Below are 23,848 nucleotides of genomic sequence, written 5' to 3' on the forward strand. Positions count from 1 at the left end.
ATCATTCCCGCATGGACTCGTCGAGTCCAAGAGAGTGACTCGGCGAGTCGGATCGGGTTTTGCTGGGTCTGATTTTTCTAACTTTTCTGCCTTCTTTTTGGAGATTCTCAGTGCATTTGTAAATGTTTCTTCACTGCTGGTGGTTATTACACTTACATTCTCCATTCTTGGATTGGGTTCGGTGTTACTCGGAAGTTGTCCCGGCCTTCTATCATTCACTTGATGCGCAAGCTGTCCCAGCTGTTTCTCAATGTTGAGAATTGATGCTTGCTGATTTCTTAACATGTTTCTGGTCTCGTGTATGGCAGCATCATGATCACTGTGTCTTTTTTCGGACGCGGCTATGAATCTAGTGAATAACTCTTCTAAATCGGCTTTCTTTTCTACCGGTTCTTCCTTTTGGTATAGTCCCCTCTCCTTTTGCTTGTATTTCTCCTCCTTAGCCTTTTTATACTCTTCGTATGGTAGCCACTCCTTCTTAGGTTTCCGCCAATTTTCATCATATCGATCGCCACTTGAATAGAAGACTTGAGCTTTCTTATTTCCATTCTCATCCAAATCACAATCCTTTGTGAGATGGGCCCTCTACAATTTTCGCATCATACCCTAATAGCATGGATTGTTTGATCCATTTTAGTCATTCTTCGATCTAGACTATCAAGCTTAGCTATGACCGCCGCCATGCTATCATTTGCTGCGTTCACTACCCCCCGACTTACTTCGTTTCTCGGATTGTGGTATTCTCTAGAGTGCTTAGAGAATTCTTCAATTAATTCTTTAATTACCAAGGGTGCCTTCTTTGTGAGCGGGCCTTGAGAATCAAGCAATTGCCTTGTGGTGACATTAACTCCATCATAGAAGATGGAGACCTCTTGTTGGCTATTGAGGTCATGATGTGGGTAATTTCTAAGTAGGCTCTTGTATCTTTCCCAAGCTTCATAAAGAGATTCTTCGGGTTGTTGCTCGAAGTTGGCAATGGCTTTCTTAAGCTTGGCTATCTTGGAGGGCGGGCAGAAATGGTCTATGAACTCTTCTTTCATTTTGGCCCATGTGGTGACCGATCCGGGAGGAAGTGACTTTAACCAATCTTTTGCAGCCCCTTTAAATGTGACAGGAAGCATGCGAAGAAGCTGGGTCTCCCGTGGAACATTAGGCACGTTGAAGTAGTCGGCCACATCATTCACTTCGTCCAAGTGCTTGTAAGCGTCTTCATGATCCTTCCCGTAGAAAGGAATCTCCTTGAGTTGGGCGAGAATACGGCCTTTTAGTTCGAAAGTAGCGGTCGCGGGAATTGCGGGTTGCACAAGCCCCGGCCCGGTGTCATCACGCATCCTTTTCTTCCACTCCCCCATGGGGACTTCATCAATGTTAGCCATCGTGATAGCTAACTCTTCTTCGGAATCGGTTTTGTGCTCGTAAGTATGCTCTTCTTCTTCCTCGGTCTCGTACTCGATATCTTCTTGAATTGGTTCTTCAATTGTTAACGAGGCACCGGATGCTCCTGATTTGCTGCTCCTCTTCTTGCTGAAAACGGACTTTAAGTTTTTGAGTGGTCAGTTCTTTGAAGTTGCGGTTTCTCCAACGACTTTTCCTTTGCTCCTTCTTAGTGCGGATTCAGGGTCTTCCAAAGAAGGGACTAGAGGTGTATCAGATCCTCGGGTCATGAAACAACTATAAAGAAAAACAAAAGAAACAAAGCGCATAAAAAGAATAAAAACGAAATAATAAAATAAAGCTGAAATAGAGTCGGACTCACCGAGTCTGCTCGAATGCACTCGGCGAGTTCAAGGCCCCTACTCGCCGAGTCAAAGCCATTTTTAGTGTTTTTCTTCTTTATTTCATCCTCGGTCTTCTAACTGCTTCTACCGCTTCCTTTCGCTTCCGAGCTTCATCTTTGGACTGATAAACATAATTCAAACATTTTTAAGTACCTTTTATCCACAATATGCAATAATTTAGATAATAAATGAATAATAATGTATGCTTAAAATGAACTAATTATGCACATATCACTACCGAGTAGCGAGTACTCAGGAGTACTCAGGAGTCGAGAGTACCCAGGGGGTACTCGGATTTGGTAATTCATGTAGAAATATTTTTACAGAAATTATATATGTAAAAATCATAAGATAAAATCATAAGTTGATTGAAATATATAATAAAACTGGATACATGTGAAAACACAAAAAATAAAACAAACGGTCTCACTTCGTGAATAATTACGGAAAATTTAAGGTATATATGTAGTAATAATCACATGTATGCGTGTTAAATAATAAATCATTAAGTATATTATACATAGTAATCACCGAGTTGACCGAGTTTTACAACACCGATCAGTTCAATAAGGGGTCGATTGGGGAGTACTCGGGATTCTGTAACTCACCTCGGTAAGGGGGCGAGTAGCGAGTACTCAGAGGAGTAATCGACCATTTCGTCGAGTTTTACAACACTGATTATATACCTACTTGATCCTGATTGTTTATATGTCGACATGTGTGTTTGGTTTAGGTTGAGGCGGTCCTGCTTTGTGTTGTAGGCCAAGATACCCGGTGCGGGCCGGCTATAAGCCATAGGCACAGAGGCTCGGGAGGAGCGGTTGGGTAGAGACGGTAGACCAATAAACCCTGGTATTCTGGCCTGGGTACACTGAAGGCCTGCGAGACGGTCAAGTTAGGTCGAAGGCCCGAAGAGTGGCCGTTATGCACTCTTGTATAATTATTCGTATGGGGTATTTTGGGGGGAAACTTACTAAGTTTTATGCTTACGCAGTCGTTTATTGTTTCAGGTATCACCGGTAGCTATGAGAAGACGAAGGCGGGACTGTACACACTCATTAACAACATTGAAGATTTAGCATTTCCTATAATACTCTGATTTTTAATAAATTTAATTTGGAATAAATGGTTTTCTTAATAATCGATTTATAAATTTGGAGGTTTTAACCTAATAAAAATGAAAAAACATTGGTTGATAAAAATGGGACGTTACAAGAGTGTTGGGGGGAGTGGGTGCAGGGAATCTAGCTCTTGTTCGTCGGTTGTGTCCGCAAAAGTTGGCTGGTAGTAGTTCTCGTGATGTAGAGCGTCGAGCGAAAATGATTGATATTCCTAAGGATGGTAATGTGGAGAAAGTTATTATGCCGGAGTCAAATGTTGGTGTGGAATCAAGCCTATGACTGGAGACACACACACACACACACACACACACACATATATATATATATATATATATATATATATATATATATATATATATGTGTGTGTGTGTGTGTGTGTGTGTGTTCTTGATCAAGGGTTATATATATGAGCTGAATAAAAAAAATCCGATCGAGACCTTTCGAAACTGGTCTAAAAACATTATATCGTTTCGAAACCGATACAAAATCGTTTTGAGAAATTAAATTGCCTCCTAGGAGACAATTTAATTTCTCTATCGTTTCTGTACACCCGGTAGTGACTAAGTATTATCATTTTCTGACATCCATATAAAAGCCTATTTATTTTAGATTTTTTGTTATGAAATCAATATTTTATCTTTTATTAAAGACTAATCTTATAATTAATTTTATTGTTTTTAAGATTATAAAAAAATATATTCTATAAAATAAAAAATATAAAAAATAGTTTTAATAACAAAAAACATATATTGTTTTAAAAAACTAGTACTTTATTAACTTTTTTTTAAGATATATATATATATATATATATATATATATATATATATATATATATATATATATATATATATATATATATATATATATATATATATATATATATCTTAAAAAAAAAAGTTCATAAAGTACTAGTTTTTTATGAACTCATCCCTAATACCATTTCTTTTATTCTGGACAAACACAAGCAAAGCAACTTTGTAAATAAGAAAAATTAGTAAAATCATGATTATGTCAATTTCAAATATAATTTTGTAAAAAAAAAACATCCCTAATACCATTTCTTTTATTTTGGACAAACACAAGCAAAGCAACTTTGTAAATAAGAAAAATTAGTAAAATCATGTCAATTTCAAATATAATTTTGTAAAAAAAAACATCGTAATTTGTATTTTTTAAACTTTTAACAGATTTACAAAATCAAATAAATTTTAACAAAAGAATTAAATCCATTCCGTTTTTACAGCCAAACTTTTTAACATATTTAAATTCATTCATTCATATTTCAATGAGTTTCAACTTTCATGATTCCGATTCCTTCCAAAAATCAGAACAATCTATATCCTCAAGGAACGCAGCTTAATCGAAATATCATTAAACACCACCTTTCATCTCTTCAATTCAATTCCAAGGTTCGATTTGATGTTTTAATTAACCAAAGCAATTCGAAAAATACCCAACTTTTTACCTAAAATCTAGAGAACTATCATTGTCTTCAACTAAGATATTAGCTGTAGATATGCTTGACGTGTTTCCTTCTCTTTAAGGTAAATTTCGTAAACCCCATTTATAGTTTCGAGTTTAAAGTTTTCCTAAAAGGAGGGTTTTTGGCAAGCTTAAAAAATAAATGTTTGATTTATTATTGGTTTCATACTGTCAAAAAAAATAAATAAAAGAAAAAAAAAGAAAGGATAAGGTTTTTTTTAAAAACAGATTATAGCTATTGAGAATCTCTAAGTTCATTTTTCATATTTCATTTATCTTTTACTTATCAAAAACTCTTTATTCCACCCTTTTTAAAGAAAAAGAAAGGATAAGGGGGGGCCGAAAATATAATATGTATAAAAATTGGTAAGCAGGGGGCCACAGCCAAAATTTTATAGTTTTGGGCCTAAAATGAATAAAATGAAACTAAAAAGACTATTTATAACCAAAAATTCAGGGGGGGGCCACAGCCCCCCCTAGTCCTAATAAAGCTCCACCTATGGTTGTAACCCTATATCCTTTAAATAATTCCTCATATGTATCATTCGAGGTTCATAAAAAATGTATTAGACTCCACAACTCAATATGTTTTTTTTTTCCCAAAACCTCAATGTAACTCGAACCTTGATGAGAAATCAAAAACGATGTTCCTATATATAAATGTCATTATGTCAATATGATTGTAAATCTCATCATGAAATTAATCAAATTCTCCTTACTTGGGATATGTATGAGTCGCATAACTACAATATTTCTCTTTTCCTATCGTGTTATTTTTCTTATATTGCCTGAGTAAGTCGAAAACCTAACAAATCTTCGATTACCAATCTAACCTAATAAATGAAAATCAATTTTGCCAAATGTCATGTTCTTATTGATTTTGCCACATGTCATTTTCTAAAAGTTTTTAAATTATGTTTTTTCCACTTGTCATTTTCTTGTATTTTTCATTTTTTTTTTTTTTAAATTTAAAATCCATATTTTAGTGAGATTTATATATGTAAAGTAGATCATTCTATTAAATTTGATAATAAATGTTCTACAATCTTTCAAATATCTTATATTATATGATTGTAAATCTCATCATGAAATTAATCAAATTCTCTTTACTTGGGATATGTATGAGTCACATAACTACAATGTTTCTCTTTCCCTAACAAATCTTCGATTACCAATTCAATAATACACAGAGTATAGAGTTCCTTGCTTTTTCTTCCACTGTTTGCTCTCCTTCCAGCATAGATAACACCCCTAGTTTCTTTCTACATAACATCCACCAATGGAACAAGTTCAAAAAACTAACAAAAAAAAATAGAGATTTTCTTAGTAACAGAGACCAAATACAATACCTTTATTTTCGACCACTATTGCCACAACACACAAACTCAAATCATACGACGTATTCAATGAAGTATAACAACATTTACCAAAAAATACATGTATAACTATAACCCATATTGGCCAAACTATAATGAGTTCAACTCAATCTATGTTGATTCTAACAACCTTTTTAGGTTGGCTTCTAGAAGAACTTGTCTGCTCTTGATTTTCACTCCTCAACCTCCCACTTCTCTGGGAGCCACCCGCTGCCTCAAGCGCCAACCCAAATGGTCCCATGCTACCAAACCCTATAAAACCATCATTAAACAAAAAAGATGTTTACTGTTAACTGTTTAATAATTACTTATTACTGATGCTTACTTGGCTTCCCAAAAGAGTTGAATTCTTCGTTCCAATCAGGGATGTGCATGTCAGCATTACCTTCCCATTCTTCTTCAAAACTAGCCAACTCATCTAAGCAATAAGTAAACCAATTGCCTTTGTTAACAAGAGCAAATGTTCCTGTATATTAACCATAGTTTACAAACTAACTCTAACCTTGGTTAAGGTTATGTAAGGTCTGCACTTCCCCATCTGTACCAAGTTTCCTAGTGACAGAGTGACCCTAGTGAGAAACCACGTAACCAACTTTAGTTTCCACATACTCAAATAACAAATCAAAGGGGCTCATTTGCAAAACCCGAGAAATACACGGGGTTGTATTTAAATTTTTTGATTACCTTGTCATGTATTCCTTTAGAAATTCTATGTGTTGCTTGACCTGTTGTTTTATCAGCTTCTTTGGTGTCTTCAAGTACCACCTGATTGCCAAATATAATAATATATTGATTAATATAAAAAAATCAGGAAATCAGATTCGAAACAGTGTGGGATATTACTTACTCCATCATTGTTTGATTTTCTGGTTGTTGTTGCAGTGTAGTATGCTCCATTTATACCACCATATGTAACTTTTTTAAACTAATGCTTTGGGTCTTGGTCCTGTTGTGATTCTTGTTGATGCGCGTCTCCTTCTTCACTTTTTCTGTCATAATGTAATTGGTTGGATGGAATGGAATAGAATGAACATGGTAATGGAATGAGTCGTTGCTTAAAAATTAGAATGAAAGTTTGAGTGATAATACATTGATACCTTCATCATCAGGATGTTCTATAAGGGGATCTTTGCTAGATGTGGCAACTCTGTGGGGTTTGTCATCCGTAACAACCCCAGAATTACCGTTTTGCCCTTCTTCTCCTTCTCCTTCATCATCAGAATCTATCTCTTCAATAACTAGCCCCTTGGAACTGTTTGCATTTGAATGTAGCAAATCCTCAGATGAACCATGTGTATCAAAGATGTTATTGTGTATCCACCTAAATAATACAACAATTTAACAGAAATTCATCAATTATTCTATTTTTCTGATGAAACAATCTCATAAAACAGCAATTAAACGAACAGAAAACACTTCCAAAAAAAATTCGTACCTGATTTCAGTTCAAGATAGATCTGAAACAATTGAAAATGTGATGATTGGAGAATCGATGTATGAAACGAACTAACGAAGGGTTTAAATGTAATTCAGTAGTTTGAATTCCTCTTGTCGCCAGCTTCGGGTCTAGACTGTTCTCAACTTCTCATGAGAAACACAAAAATCAACTTTATATTTTCACTTACCACCCTCGAATTCCTAAAAAGTAGTACCAATCACCCAAACTTTGTAAAATTCGCAAACGAGGGAGGTTTATAAGAAAGGATTTATATAGTTGTTTGGGGCTTGGGGCCTGCATTCTGTGTGGGCCATATTGTGTCGAAGGGATGACGAGTCCAGGCGAGGTTGCAGTTGCACGTGACCTATATTTCGGTTGGAAGAAAATCAATGCACGTGACCTTCAGGGGCGTGTTTTGGAGAGTTTTTGGGCGACGAAGGAGAGGGGTGTGAAGTTCAGTGAAGAGAAGATCCAGTGATTAATCGAATAGACGAATACATCGTGAAATAAAGTCTGATCTCATAAGTGTGTTTCCTTGTTTAAATATAGGGTTCATGTTGGAATATCTTGTTACTGTTGGAATCGGAATCTTGCTCGGGCTTACGTAAATATTCTTTTAAATTGCAAATGCTAAAGCTTTTTTCACGGTGGCGCCACGACTTCCATAGCCACAACCGACCACAAATCCTCCGTCACCTAACACAATCTCATTTTGAAGACGACCCACCTTTTTGCCCAATCCTAAAACCCCAAAATCAGAAGAACAAGAAACTCAAAGAAGACGCATCAAATAAGAAACCCCAAAACAAATTCCCTATAAAATCAAATCTACCCTTTGATTTCAGGTACTCGTACTCTGAGACCAACCCTAGCCTCGAACCCATTGGGTATCGAGAAACCCCCAAATTCTCTCCTTTTGGGCCGGGTCGACTTGACCGGAAATGGACTGGAACAGTGGCTCCATTGCAGCAGGCACCCGACATGGCCAAGGTTGAAGAAGAGAGGAATGCGATTCTTGGGAATCCGTTATCAGAGGAAGAAGTATCTGAACTCGTTGAAAGATATCGACACAATGATTGCTCTCGCCAAATCAATTTGGGTAAACATTGAATCTTTGCAAAATTGTTTCCATAATAGAATCAGACAAATCTTATTAAAATTGTTGTGGTAGGAAAGGGTGGGGTTACACACAACATGATTGATGACATCCAAAACCATTGGAAGAAAGCCGAAGCTGTGAGGATCAAATGCTTAGGAGTCCCGACTCTTGATATGGACAATGTCTGCTTCCACCTCGAGGTTTGAAGTTTGAAATCACACTTGTTTTGCTAATTTGGATCCTCTAACAAAGCTATTAGCTTACATACAATAATTGCAGGAAAAATCGGGTGGGAAGATCATATACAGACAGATTAACATCTTGCTGCTGTATCGTGGACGAAATTATGATCCCAAAAATAGACCTGTTGTTCCTTTAATGCTATGGAAGCCACATCCACCGATTTATCCAAAGCTCATAAAGAATGTTGCTGATGGATTGACATTTGAAGAAACAAAAGAATTGAGAAACCGAGGACTTAACTCTCCTCCACTAATGAAACTAAGTACATGACCATTACTCATTAGCCAAATGTCTTATATACCCTTCAAAAATGACAAAATTAGGGAAGTTTTCAACTAATAGGGGTTTGAAATTCGTGCAGCAAGAAATGGTGTGTATGCTAATGTGGTTGAAAAAGTGAGAGAGGCTTTTGAAGTTGAACAAGTAGTGAAGCTCTGTTGTGCACATGTGGGTATGAGTGACTCCAAAAGGATCGCTGTGAAGCTAAGGGTATGTATTTTGTGTTTTCTTATTTGTGATAGAAAGTTTCCATCTTTATTATGTCTTTTTTTTTTTAATGAAATTCTCTTAACACAGGATATGGTCCCTTGTGTGCCTATATTGTATAAAGATGAACAGATCATTCTCTGGAGTGGGAAGAAAGCCACGGAAAATACTTTGAATGATTTATAAGTGGTAGTGATTTCACCCTGGTTGACATCATGATAAACCATTATATCAATTTAAAAAAGAAAGATTATATACATTCTATGAAGGGCAAATAGGTAAAATAGTAGTGTCGTAATACATTGAGCCATGTTTTTTTGGCTTAATCCATTAAGTCATTTTGTTAAGACTAAGTTTTTAACCCATTAATTTCATCAAGTCGAAGAAACAACCTCCTTAGACCTAAACCTAAGATCTTAATTATGGATTTTGACTTCCTTATTTGACAAATAGCTAAACTTTTTTGATAGAATTTGCCCGATTTGACTAAGTATATTGTTTAGGGTTAAGTGCAAGAAGGAATGAGACAATTTCATTGACTTGTTTATAATAGCATCCTATTTCATTTTATTCGACTCACAAAATTGTATTTTGAAAATTCTACACAATTATAACAAATAGCAATGGCATGCAAACACAAAGTGATTTTCACTACTATAATGGGATAGACTTTTTAGAAATATAAGGTCTTAATAAAAAAAATTGAAAGAATAATGTTATAATTGGGTACATTCTCAATGTACAACGCCTTAATAAGAAAAAGATTGAAAGTACAATTTTAATAGAGTATCTTAACATGTAGCATGAGGGTACCAAATGTATTTAATTTGTTAATATCTATTACGTATTTCGTTAATGTGAGATAAGTGCAAAGAAAAAATAACTTTAGTTAAAATTGAGTCTTCCTAACTCTATATCATATAAATGAAGAAGCGGTTGAAGCCAATTTGGGAATGAGAGCTTTCATTTTGAGTCGAAAGTTTCTTCTAGCCAATTTGGGAATGAGAGCTTTCATTTTGAGTCGAAAGTTTCCATAGAAGAACGCAAAACCGTTTTCATAACATTAACATTACTATCTTCCTAATTATTCCGCTTATGTTTTATATTTTTTTAAGACAAAACTGAACAAATGATCCTTGTGGTTTGTTCAAAATTGTCACTTTGGTCCAAAAAAGTTTGGACTAGCACCACAGGTCCAAAGTTTTCATTTTGTTGCGAGTTTTGTCCGATTTGTTTTGAATTTTTTTTTAAATGACGAGTTTGCCCTTCATTTTTTTTTTCATTTTCTATTTTTCTTTATTTTAATAACTAAAAAGAAAAAGAAAAATGAAAATTTGTGTCTCTACATTAACCACACTTAAATACTCAAATTAAAAACACTACCACCGCCTGAAAAATATAACGACCACCACCGTCGGAAAATATAAACATCACTGTCGGAAACTATAAACACCACCACCACCATAGGTCAACACCACCTCCTGGAATACCTCTTATTTGAAAACCCTCGTTTTCCAGTGCCAACTTCTCAAATCTGTTGAGCTATGAATGGCACCACATGACAAAACCACCACCACCACAGTTCAACACCACCGACACCATAGATTTTTCGGCAAAGGCTCTGTTTAGGTTTTTCGTCTTCAACCCCCATCATCTTCGATTAGGAAATGCTTATAGAAACACCCTTGGATTCCCTAATCGGTTTCCACTATCGGAGAAGTTAAATTAAAATCTGAAGAGCTAGGGGTTTGTTTTCATCGCAAAACTTTTCAGATCCTAGATTTCCTAGGTCTATTTTCAAATCCGATGTTTTCGCCAGAAAAACAATGGGTTACAAGATCGACGATGCTAGTTTTGGGTTTCCATACGGTGGTGGTGGCTTTAAACCCTGGGATACATGATCGACGGCACTAGGATCGTTGGGGAATGAGAGGCGGTGACATAGACTACACACCGTCTTCGTCAACAAGTCGACAGTCAAGGATTTGTCGACCCTAACACTGAGATGGTCACGGTGGCGCCAGAAATCCAAACGACATAGAGACAGATCTGGATGCCAGTGACGTTGCAGATCCGGCGTTGGATGTTCCGATCTTCATCTTCATCGTCAGTGGTGGTTTGGATGTTTCGATGAAAAGGTGGAGGAACCCTAGCAGTGGGTGGCGGTTTCCGGGGATGGCAGTTTCTGTCAGGGAACTGGATTCCGACAATAGATGAGAGAGAGAGAGAGAGAGAGAGAGAGTTAGTGGGGTGGGGATTGGGTGGGTTATTAGGTAGTAAGTTTATATTTTATATTTCGTTTTTTCTTTTATTGTAATTAACTAATAGTAAAGAAAAGGAAAAAAGAAAGAAATAGGGGTAAATCCGTCATTTGCTGACTTTTTAAAATGATTTGGACTAAAACAACAAAATGAAATTTTTGGACTTGTGGTGCTAGTCCAAACTTTTTTGTACCAAAATGACAGTTTTGAACAAACCACAGGGACCATTTGTGCAATTTAGTCTTTTTTTAGTCATTCTCTTTTAAATTTTGTATTATACTTGATAGACAAAATTGCAAAAATGGTCCCTGTGGTTTGCATTTTTTTGGGGTTTTAGTCCAAACCATGACTTTTTTGGATTGGTGGTCCTTTTAAGGTAGTTTGCTTGTGATTTTGGTCCTTCGGTAAACTGAAAAGACTACAATACCCTTCTGATAAATTTTTATGTTTTTTTTGAATTTAAGATAAAGTTCGACAAAATTGCAAAAATGGTCCCTGTGGTATGCATTTTTTTTGGGGTTTTAGTCAAAACCATGACTTTTTTGGATTGATGGTCCTTTTAAGGTAGTTTGCTTGTGATTTTGGTCCTTCGGTAAACTGAAAAGACTAAAATACCCATCTGATAAATTTTTATGTTTTTTTTTTAAATTTAAATTAAAGTTTTATTAATAAAAATATATGGGACCCACCTCTTTCTTTCTCTCTCTCTCTCTCTCTCTCTCCAAAAAAACCCAGTTGCTCCTTCATCTTCTTCCCACAGGTCCGTCATCTTTTCACCATCAACACACCACCTACAAACTCATATTTGTTACAGTTCATCGAAAACCAATACCCCATTCACATCATCATTCCCATCGTCTACCACCACAATATTAAACTAGACCTGCAAATCAGAGATAAAACACACAAAAGTTCATATTTCTTCAATTGGGTTTACAACATTTTTGTCTCCTTCAAGTGTGAGTTTTTTCAGTTTCGTGTGTGTATTGAACTTAGATCTCAAAACATCGATTGTGTATGGAGATCTGCTTCGATTTATGTTGTTCTTCTCCCCTTTCTTCTTGAGTGAAGATGGAGCCCTAATTGTGTGTATTACCGATGATGAACAACATTGACAGAAGCCCTTACACAGGTCTGGATTTGCAACTGGAGAATAGGAACAGAGGTGAGTTTGGGTTTGAAATTGGTTGAAATGTGTTTGATTTTTGTGGATTCTGATATGGTATTCTCCCTTCACCAGGGAAGAAGAAGCGATGGCCCAGCCCTCCATCATCGATGAGCACACAAAAAATCAAGAATCTGCAACATGCTTTGATTAATTCTTCTTCCTAGTGCCATTAACAGATTAATTATCGATGGAATCGCATCTCACTGATGGAGAATTGATTTGTTCCACATGGCTACATCTCCGACTCTATGCACCATCATACCAACCACTGATGGAGGCTCCATTAAAGGTGGATGCTTGGTCTCGATGGAGATAGTGATTCCGATCTGGTAGGGGGATGAACTTGGATTTGTACCCTTCAAAATCAAGCCTCTAAATCATCATCAAATCTATCAGAAAGAATGAGGCTTCTAGTCTATAGTGTGTGTATGTTTGTTAGATTAGGATAAAGAACGAGAGACGGTTCCAGTTGATGGTGGTCGTTCCAAATGAGAGACAAACTAGAACACTAGTCGAGAGAGAGAGAGAGAGAGAGAGAGAGAGAGAGAGGGAGGGAGGGAGGGAGGGAGGGAGGGAGGGAGGGAGAGAGAGAGAGAGAGAGAGAGAGAGAGAGAGAGAGTTATTTTTTGTATTTATTTACTAATTATAAATAGATAAAAAAAGAAAGAAAAATGAAAAATAAATTATTTAAGGGTATTTTAGTCTTTTCAATTTGGGGAGGGACCTTTTCCACATACAAACTATCTCAAAAGGACCACCAATCCAAAAAAGTCATGGTTTAGATTAAAACCCCAAAAAAATGCATACCACAGGGACCATTTTTGCAGTTTTGTCTTAAAAAAATCCAAACATTGAAAAAAAATAATCCCTATTCTTATATCTTGGATCTTCACCGCAAGAAATATCTCTAAATCTTCGTTTGCATAATCGTCAGATTTCATTTTCAAAACCTCCAAATCGGCATTCCGTTGTAATAACGTTTGCGTGTCTACAATTTTTTGTTACACGATCCATCACACAACCACGGTTTCTTGTAGTTGGACATATATATGAATTTTTCTCCAACGCTAGAACCCGGATTTTTTGAACTCGGACTGGAAGCCGCTTTCTTTACTTTATTTCTTCATATCGTAGACGTAGAGTTTGTTCATCTTCAACATCCATCGCCTCATCATTAATGTCGATGTGTGTCCGACCGTCTGATTGTTGTGAACGTGTACTTTCACCGACAATTCTCAAACACTTCGAGCCAGAAGAAGCCACTTCTTGCATACGTTTCCATTTTGAAGCATCATTCAACTTTAGTCAATGTTGGATATATGGAAAAACTTTGTGGGTTGCTGTTGTTTTTTCATATTGTTCCATATCTGCACTAAACATATCAAATCACTTGACCTGCTTGCGTAAGTTGGTGAGATTATTGAAAGTTTCGTCGAATTTGGTACACTTCAACCTCAAATCGTGCTACTTCGAAGTAATTTGCTCGGGATTTCGACTTTCATTTCCTATTAAATCATAGAAATTATTCAAACCTTTTCTAAAAAATAGTTCGACGTTTGAGCATCTCCAGTTAAGAAGTCAAAACCTACGCTTGTGCTAAATTCACTTCTTCCTCCTTTGTCCACGCCACCCTTTTGTGTTGAGTGGTTTTAGCAGTTTTTTTTTTCTTTTCTTCTTTCTTGGTCGGGTTGTTCTAATTGTGTTTCGGCTATGAAATTCGGAGAATCTGCTTGTGAAAAATGTGGTTGTGTTTGAAAAGATTGTTGATATACGAAAGCCGATTGAAAACTTTTTGGATGAGGTTGTTGATAGGGCGGGAAAGTTTGGTATGATTGTTGAAAAAGTTGAGTTTGTGGATAGGGGAACCACCTTGAGGTGATTACATATTCAAGTATTGACGTGGAGTTGTATCTAATTCAAAAGGATTATCGGGATTATTGTTTCAGTTAATTGGTTGGATATTTTGATTTTGATCCATGGTAAATGTGTGTATGTAAATAGAGGAAGAGAAGAATGGTGTGAAAATTAAGGTTGTATATGTTGTATTTATATGTGAAAGTGTATTAATTTTTTTAAAATAATAATTGAATTTTAGTTGTTCAACAACTAGTCAAGGAGATAAACAGCCTTCATCTCCCATTGGTTGTTGTGGCTCGAGCTCTACACCACAAATAAAACACTGTAAATTTTCAAATAAATTTTTCATTTTTAAAATCACATAAACTCAATATCACATTTCCCAGAAACCACAAAATGTATAAATTGTCAAAACATAGGTCAACAATGTTTGATAAGATCCCAGAATCCTCAAAATTTATGATCTCTAACTGGTGTGTACAATCAAGTAGACGTCTTCTTGCGATCCTGATAAATACCTTAAACACATATCACACAACACGATAATCACAAAGCTTAGTGAGTTCCCCAAAATACCACACACAATAATTAGCCTCTCATGGCTATATCTCGATAAAGACCCTCCGATCATGTGTCTCAGTGAAGACCCTCCGATCTCACAAATCGGGTTGCACCCTCCGGTCCTAACCAATAAAGCACAAGATAATATACAACATAAATCACAGAGACAAATGCATGATATGACATACTCAATATAAGCATATAAGAGCCTCCGGTCGCACACTATTACCACTCAGGTAAGTATAGTGAGAAGACTCACCTCAACTGCTACACGAGAGACCTTACACTGTCGTTGCTGCTGCGCACTGACTCCTGAACTGGGCCAAAACAACCCAATACTATAATCAAAGACTATACAAGGCTACATCCAACACTATGCCCCATAGATGGCCCAACTAACCAGGCCCACTACTGACACAACTCATTGGGCTCACCAAGGCCCAAGACCAGAAAGGTCCACAAAGGTCCACTAATGGCCCAATTTTCCAAATTGGTCCCAAACTCTTGCTTGGTCCTTACCCTAAAGCCCACGACTTAACTCTAATCCAAAACACCCTTTCTCATATGGCCCAATCAGTCACAAGCAATCGGGCCCAAGAAGACATCCCAAACCGAAGCCCAAATATGCAAACCCACTTAGACAGAGTACGCAGGGTGTACTCAGTAGTACTATGCGCGTACTCGCTTAATGGCTTGTACGTTGCGCGTATTGGCTTGTATGCCCAACGTACGTCCCTCTTAAACCCACTTTTCCATTCAACACTTAATGCTTTAAGCCATAAGTCCAAACTATAGATCTGAGTCCCAAATCACGTTTAAACCTATAAAGTCACTGGCTTGGTGACTTTGCATGCCCCACATAAGCCTAAACTCCAAAAATGGCATTCTACTTCCATGAAAATGGTCTTAGCTATTGCATGAACCCATTAAGATTTCCAAGATAGCAACTTTATGATTCTAGGTCCCAGATAACACTAAGAGGGGCAACTCTAAGTTCCAAAAACGACATGGACTCAAGGGACTTCATCAATGGGACCAAAATAGTCCATAAACTCAACCCAAAAGAGATCTAAGAAAATAACCACCAAGTTTGAGACTTTATACCTCAAATGAGAGCCAAAGGATGATGAGGTCTTGGATCTAAAAGCTCTAGCTTCTTCAATGAATCTTCAAGAGTGAGCACCTTCTTCAAAATCACCAAAACACTCTTTTAATGGTCTTCTAAGCTCCAAGAACACACAAGAAGGATTAGGGTTTCGTGAAAGTTGTCCAAGGGTGAGAGGGAGGCTGATCTTTGAGGCATTATGTTCTTTATATAGTGTCCATACCTAAAATTAGGGTTTTTTCATTCTGACATTCGTAGACCCCCCCGTACCTTCTTGTACGCTCCGCGTACGAGGCCGCGCACCCCGACTCAATCCTCGCACCTACGCTGCGCGTTCTTCCCAGCTACGCCTCGTGTAGATCTTTTCTCCTCGATATGCCCTGCGTATCACTTGGTACGCCTCGCGTACTAGGGTTTTCTCCCAAACCCTAACTCTTCCGAATGCCATAACTCACTCGATACACCTCCGATCTCGACCATCCACATATCCATAGAAAGGTATCGAGACACTCAACACTATTATCAATTCATACTTGCCATCGGATATCCCAAATCTGAAATCCATTCCCCAGAAAGCTCGATTGATAAATTATCGAAATACTCTTTTTGCTCCAAGTCACAACTAAATACCCAAAACATCCAATATAGCCTCCACCTCTAAATGAGCCCAATAACTGACTTCGTCAAGGATTCTAACCCTGCTAATTCCCAAACCTTGTTCACCATTTTGAAATGAAAACGTCTTGAATACAGGATGTTACAACAAATCACCCGACCACGACCGATCACAACGCAGCGGAGTGGTGTTCGTGGTTCATGGTCGTTGCCACATACACCACAAAACAACAAAATGCTACATTATGAGTGGAATATTCCACAAGGCCTTAGCAACGAGCCATAACTGCCCACTAACAATAACATATTACAATTCAAATTTAAGAAACTAGTTTCATGTGTATGGGTTACGTACCCTTCGTTTAGTTTTTCTAGGATCAGCCATGGGCAACACATTTTTCTTAAAGTTTTTGAATTTTCCTACAATCTCATGAGAAGATCCATTGTTACTTTATCTTAATTTCTTGTAACATAAATATTAACCATGATTTGTATTGGGGAAAAGAACATGAACAATCGAATGGTGGTTTGAAATGGGTAAATAGTGCGACAATTAAAATACACAAATTTCTATTAAAAGTACAATCGTAATCTTCATGGTGGTTTGAAATGGGTAAATAGTCATAAGTTATGCTATCTAAGTGCAATTTCATGTAGACTTCCATCATATCGGCTAGATATTTTTCAAAAAAAATTCCACCTTTTAGATGAGATTTACGATATTTTTGATGCAATGTGCCTACATAAAGCATATTCTAGGTTATAATATGGATAGACAATTATTGTGTAGACGTGTGGATAATACTATTTTATAAAAATTACTAAGAGGATATATTGTTTAGCAATGTGAATACGTTCAATCTCATAGAATTATTGTTATTTTAATGGATTCTCACCAATTTTAATTCATTTTTATTCTCATTCATCGTTTTTTACTTAATTTAATTCTTACAAAATACGAGTCAATAAACATCCTGACAGAATGAGAATAATTAAAAAAATGCATAATAACCTTATAGACGATTTAATTAGTAAAAATGCTTAATAATTAAAATAATTATATAAGATTGAACATATTCATATTATCAAACATATTTTCTTTGTAATTCTCACAGAATAGCATTATCCATACGTCAATCCACATTTGAACCTACATCCACACAATAAATGTCAATCCACATTTGAGCCTAGCTCTATACTATATTACTATATATGCATATAGTATGTCTAGTATTCACAATCTTTTCTATGCATTATGTAGGAAAATATAGTGTACATGCATACAAAAAGAGCACAAGAAAATAAAAGTAAGTTGACTGTGTCATACACATTATCCTCAACAAAAGTTCTTGAAACTATTGGACGGACGTTTGTTTTCCAGGATACAACAGTAGAACAGTTTTTCATCACAACTGAGCTCAACTAAAATTTGAAGGAGAAGAGGAGAGTTTAATTTTTCTACATATGAAATGAAATGAAAAAAAGCAACTCATGATGTAAAAGTAAAACTTTCTACATATGAAATGAAAAAAGTCAAAACAGATGAGTTATATTAAAAAAAAAAAAAAAAAAAAAAAAAACTAGAGATTTACAGTTCAGTCGAATTACCATATATATCAGCAACAACTATAACAAATACTTCTTCTATAAGAGAAGAGAAGATAAGGGCAGGAAAGGCACTCACCAAAAACGATCATGAGTTTGTTCCACCTTTCTTTTATGGAAAGATATGACATATCATATTAAGTTTACAATTTACAACAAACCCAATTCCTTCCACTTGTCATTCATCATTTTACCCTTTCCTCATCATCAAAATGTAAACTCTCCATTCCCTTGAGAGTTGTTTCATACTTCTTCCCGCCTGTCGTTGAGGAACCACCTGGTGGTGACCCCCGCTGCTGTCTTGAACGACCACCCATGGCCGTGGGGTCCACATCGTTACCCCGCCTCATTGACCCACTCGCCACTCCCCGCCCACCAAATCCCGCGCTTGACATCTTAACAGTTACAACAACTCTCATATTAGGTTTTCGTTTAGTTTAGATGATAAACATAAAAACAATATCATGTTACTAATTACATTTTTAGTTGCAAAGGGTTTTCTCTTGCAATTTTGGTCTCTAGTTATTTAAAATGTAACTTACCAAAACTGAAAAGGCAAACATACCATAGAGACCATATTTGTATTAACTCTAAATAATGAAACAATAAATACTCACCATGGCATCCGTGCTGATGGCCGCATCATTAGCAATTGGACTCTTCTCCTTCGGTAGGTTCCCGGAGTTTGTCACTTGTGCAGGATTTCTACGGCGAGAACTTTCCTCACCTACAAAACATTTATTTTAAATTTTAGACTAAATTACGTTTTTGGTCCCGGAGTATAGCTTATTTGTTTATTTATTTATTTTTTTTAAATTAAAGTTTAGCCCCCAAATATCTGATTTTAGCTATTTTGGTCCAAAAACATTACAAAACCAAAATTGAAAAACATCAGGGACCAAAAATGTAATTTACTAAGTAGGTTACAAAAAACGGTCCCCGAGTTTAGCTGTTCTTTAAAGATTTTGGTCCCAAACAGTTCTCCTGCAGTTTTGGTCCTTAGTTTGAAGTACACAGACGACACAGGTCCTTATTTTGAAGTATTTTATCGCTTTTGGTCCATATTCAATGTTCGAAGTACACTTTATCCAAACATTTTTATTTTATACTTTTAACATTATTAGAATCAAGCCCCCTATCATTTTACTTGTGAACAGGGACCAAAACGTTATAAAAAACAAGTAAAAACCAAAAGTACAACAAAAAACTTTATGGGACAAAAACTGCAAAATCAGCTAAACTCAGGGACCATTTTTGTAACTTACTCAATAACAAAATACAGAACAAATCGGAGAAGTTTACCATTTGGAATAACAGGGGGTGTCCCAGAGCTTGGTCCAGCACCCAAACCCTAACAAAGACAACAATCAGGTTTTAATTTTATAAGTAATTCTAACACCAAGTGAATAAAAGATATACATGTAAAAAGCTACTTACAAGACCACGGGTAGGAGGAGCTGCAATTTGTGATTGTTGATACTTCAAAATCGTCCAATCAAAAACATAATCAAACTGAAACCCTATAAAGACATGAAGTAACAAAATCATACTTATCATGCAAGTTCAATGACTTAGTGGATAGAGGGGTATAGGTGTAAAAATGTACAATACAAACCTTCACGAATAAAGAGGTCACGGAATATTCTTTTGAGATAAGCATAATCAGGTTTATCTTCAAAACGTAGAGAACGACAGTAATGGAAGTATGATGCAAATTCTGTCGGGTAGCCACGGCATAAGGCCTGACAGAAATGGAAAAAACTTTACTACATGTAAAAGGGCGAGATTTTATTTTATTTAAAAAATAAAATAAAATAAAACAAAACAAAACCTCGATTGATGTAGAAACTTTCTTTTCGCTGATTTTTTCATACTTCTGTTTCTTGTTTCCTGCTTTTAGCCCTTGCCATGGAAGGCTATTTAATATAACAAACATTATTTGACCAATGAAGAATAAGTGATTTGAGAATGAGAAAGAAAGTAAAAAAATATATATATTTATTTACCTTCCTCTTAAGAAATACATGAGAACGTAACCGAGAGATTCCAAATCATCCCTTCTACTTTGTTCTATAAACAAAAATAAACACAAATCAATATTCATTGAATGATAGTTTTATCTTTTTATAAAGATATAGCAAAACATACCAATCCCAAGATGTGTATTCATGCTTGCATATCTAGCAGTCCCAGTTAAGTTTTTGTTCTCTCTACAAAATAAGATAAGTTAAAAGTATAACGCATGCATTAAAATCACTTGCATATATAAAAAAATAAAATAACTTAGTGGTTAAGAATTTCACCTGTATGGAATGTGTTGATGAGTTGTGGTGTCTCTGTATTTCTTGACAAGACCAAAGTCAATGATGTAGACCTAATAATAAAAAGAAAATTCCGAGGTTAACCCTAACAAATACTCCAAATTTTCAAGGAAAAAAAATGAATGACAAAAATATATTGTACCTGATTTGCACGACGCCCCAACCCCATAAGAAAGTTGTCTGGCTTGATATCTCGATGTAGAAATGATTTAGAATGAACAAACTCAATACGGTTGATCTGAAATGAGTATATCATGATTAGCTATTAAAAATTTTAAAAAAGGTAAAATGATAAGTAAATGAATATACCATTTGATCTGCAAGCATGAGGACTGTTTTTAGGGAAAGTTTCCTACTACAGAAATTGAATAAATCCTCAAGACTGGGTCCTAGCAAATCCATTACAAGAACATTGTAGTCTCCCTCAACACCAAACCATCTCACATTTGGAACACCAGCTGCAATAGTGTAACGAAAAAGTTAAAAAAGGTTAACAAAAAGTTATATATGTAAAACATATTAAAGCATGTCCTTACTTCCTCCCTGTAGAATTCTGTATAGCTTGGACTCATACAGCAGCTGAGGATGCTTTGTCTTGACATTTTCCTGAGAATCATTACAAGTAAACCTTCAAAACTATGGAAACAGATTTCATTTTTCTTAAAACTAAAAGAAAGTGATGTAAATCAGCATCTAATGAGTAATGCATGCATTAAATGTTGGATGCCTCGTTGCCCTGAAATAGAGAAACTTTATCCTGTTTAATAAGCATTGAATGACATTTGTATGAATTATGAAATCATCCCCTCATCTGTAAACTTAGACATACGTCCTACGTGTTAGTATCTAAAAAGACATACAATCCTACATTATGACTATAAACTGGCTTGGGATTCCTATTCTGCAATACTTTAGAACTAACATTTCTGGCAACACACTACTAGAACCACTGAATTCTCACCTAACAATTGGATGACATTTCGAAACATCAAACATAATCTGAGGATAATTTCAATTACGAACAATTTACACTGTAAGAAACACATTCATCACTGTTTTAAGCTGAAAAAACTTAAACATCCGAATTCCTAACATAACAATTAGCTCATTCATTGTAATAACCCTAGAAATAACAACATTCTAAATTCTAGTTCCAACAAACAAATTAACAAGTAATAGCCTTCCGTGTACAAAAACCTAAGATTATAACGACGATAACAATACTCACAAGCTTAATTGCAACTTCTTCATTCGTCTGAACGTTGGTACCTGTAAACGAAAACCAAGAAAATCAAAATTTCATCTGAAGAATTGAAAATCAACCAAAACAGAGATTAAACCGACTAAATCAATGACGCCAAATATATTGGGCCTTTAAAACATTTCGTACGAAATTGAGAAAGTAACGATTAACATACCTAAATAGATCTCTCCGAAGGATCCACTGCCAATCTTTCGACCTAGACGAAATTTATTACCGACACGAGGCTCCATCAAGATCTAGGGTTTTGAAGATTGAAAATAAAAATGAATTAGGAGGTATCGTATTAGGAGTGAATTAGGTTGAAGAAAAGGAAGAAGGTGAGGAGAGAGGGTAGGGAGAGAGTGATGCTTTCTCTCTCAAGTTTCTCTCTCTAAAAGTTATATATATGTTGTCTATATATTGAAACGGTCTCACACGCGTTACAATTGAACGAGCCGAAAGTGGTCATCCTGGATAGGTTTGTATTTAAAGGCCGGTGTCATCAGTCAACTCTCAAACGATACAGTTTACATGGAGTATTTAAATTATAAATTAGTAAATTACTACTAACGTATAAAATTAATATACATAGTTAAAATATTATTAAATTAATCTATCAATCGATTTTGTATACAGTGACTTTTTTGTGTTTGCCCCCAAAATTAAACAAATCTAATTATTTTATCCGAAATTTGGTATAATCGGTGCCATAAAAATTAAAAAGATTGGGTTACTTTCTTTGAAGTCTATAAGGTTTGGTAGTTTTATCAAGACTTTTTGTATGCTCTGGCGACCTTCATTTATATTATTTTTAATTTTAATAATAGATTTATATTATCTACATTCATATTCAGTTAGTTAGTTTTTTATGAAATTCAATAGAATACACAAACTCGTTTATAAAGTGGAATTGTGAAACGCGGAAAACAAACCTTATATGCTATTTGATATTCTTCAAAAAACAATTTCAGTTTACCTTATTCTAATCTTAAAATAGACTCGATATTTGATAGGACGCATAGCTAATACTAACGTTAGATTCGCAGTTAAATATTTCTTAACAATCATATGCTATTATGTATTAGGATATAGTCATTTTTTTATTTTTAAACACATAGTTGACACTAAACAACAAATAAAAGAATTATAAAACCTTTATGTCCTCTTCGTGCTCACCGTCCAACTCCAAACTAACATAAGTTGATTTAAATATTTCATTATTAATATTACTGTTAAACATGTTTTAACAATATTATATTGAGATTATTTATACAAGTTATATATGTTATATTGTTATTAGCGATTTATAATGATGACCAACGTTTTAGACAGACAAACATATTGAGCTCGAACATGTGGAGAAATATTATACTAACTAATATAAGATATATCAAAATTAAATTATCGTATATTATTAAAGTTAGAGATCTTTTAAGCTAGAGGAAATGGTGCAGAAGGGAATTGTACTGATGTGGCTTTGGCATGCGGTGACCTCAACCGAGGCTACTTGGCAATCTTACTTGGCATATATGTGCCAAGTTCACCCACCAACCAATCATGTGTTACTTTTTATGATTTTTTTTTTTTAATTTTTAAACTTTACAAACCACCTCTACTAAAAAGCCAAAAGTTTTATGTAGGCGTGACAAATATAAGTAGATAACGATATAACGTAAAGCCTACATGACGGTAAAAAAAATATGACAAAAATGACATCATCTCCTGTAGTCTTACAAAAACAATCTTTCAAACCCAGGATGGAAGTTGTAGATCATTTTACCTCATTTATGTGGACTACACTCTTGACTAGAGTACTAGAGAGACCCGGACTCAACTTAGTTGTTACTTGGGATTTGTCCACCCATTATATATGCCAAGTTCACCCACCAACCAATCATGTGTTACTTTTTATGATTTTTTTTTTTTAATTTTCAAACTTTACAAACCACCTCTACTAAAAAGCCAAAAGTTTTATGTAGGCGTGACAAATATAAGTAGATAACGATATAACGTAAAGCCTACATGACGGTAAAAAAAATATGACAAAAATGACATCATCTCCTGTAGTCTTACAAAAACAATCTTTCAA

General features: G+C 35.4%; 3 protein-coding genes and 1 non-coding gene across 4 annotated transcripts; 2 read left to right on the forward strand and 2 right to left on the reverse strand.

The window, feature by feature from the left end:
* Window positions 1-885: 885 nt before the first annotated feature.
* On the forward strand, window positions 886-992 carry LOC111919953 (small nucleolar RNA R71). The gene has a single exon (XR_002859651.2). It is a non-coding gene; the product is annotated as a small nucleolar RNA R71 (small nucleolar RNA).
* Window positions 993-5,715: 4,723 nt separating this feature from the next.
* LOC111919933 (uncharacterized) lies at window positions 5,716-7,495 on the reverse strand. Its single transcript, XM_052766546.1, has 7 exons — window positions 7,383-7,495; window positions 6,855-7,078; window positions 6,605-6,672; window positions 6,442-6,522; window positions 6,260-6,326; window positions 6,083-6,175; window positions 5,716-6,009 (listed from the first exon to the last, which is right to left on the reverse strand). Exons 1-7 carry the CDS (start codon window positions 7,493-7,495, stop codon window positions 5,864-5,866), a joined length of 792 nt encoding a protein of 263 aa, XP_052622506.1. The 3' UTR covers window positions 5,716-5,863.
* On the forward strand, window positions 6,175-9,430 carry LOC128127520 (CRS2-associated factor 2, mitochondrial-like). The gene is made up of 5 exons (XM_052765986.1): window positions 6,175-8,294; window positions 8,367-8,494; window positions 8,574-8,799; window positions 8,899-9,026; window positions 9,114-9,430. The coding sequence occupies exons 1-5, from the start codon at window positions 7,823-7,825 to the stop codon at window positions 9,207-9,209; spliced, it is 1,050 nt and encodes a 349-aa protein (XP_052621946.1). The 5' UTR covers window positions 6,175-7,822; the 3' UTR covers window positions 9,210-9,430.
* An 8,754-nt stretch (window positions 9,431-18,184) lies between these two features.
* LOC111919928 (casein kinase 1-like protein 2) lies at window positions 18,185-22,199 on the reverse strand. The gene is made up of 14 exons (XM_023915478.3): window positions 21,935-22,199; window positions 21,745-21,785; window positions 21,053-21,122; window positions 20,826-20,974; window positions 20,659-20,754; window positions 20,499-20,569; window positions 20,344-20,405; window positions 20,202-20,265; window positions 20,027-20,111; window positions 19,811-19,937; window positions 19,633-19,715; window positions 19,498-19,546; window positions 18,813-18,922; window positions 18,185-18,590 (listed from the first exon to the last, which is right to left on the reverse strand). The coding sequence occupies exons 1-14, from the start codon at window positions 22,008-22,010 to the stop codon at window positions 18,381-18,383; spliced, it is 1,293 nt and encodes a 430-aa protein (XP_023771246.1). The 5' UTR covers window positions 22,011-22,199; the 3' UTR covers window positions 18,185-18,380.
* Window positions 22,200-23,848: the final 1,649 nt, after the last annotated feature.

This window comes from Lactuca sativa, chromosome 8 (assembly GCF_002870075.4).
Source record: "Lactuca sativa cultivar Salinas chromosome 8, Lsat_Salinas_v11, whole genome shotgun sequence".
Lineage (NCBI taxonomy): Eukaryota > Viridiplantae > Streptophyta > Magnoliopsida > Asterales > Asteraceae > Lactuca > Lactuca sativa.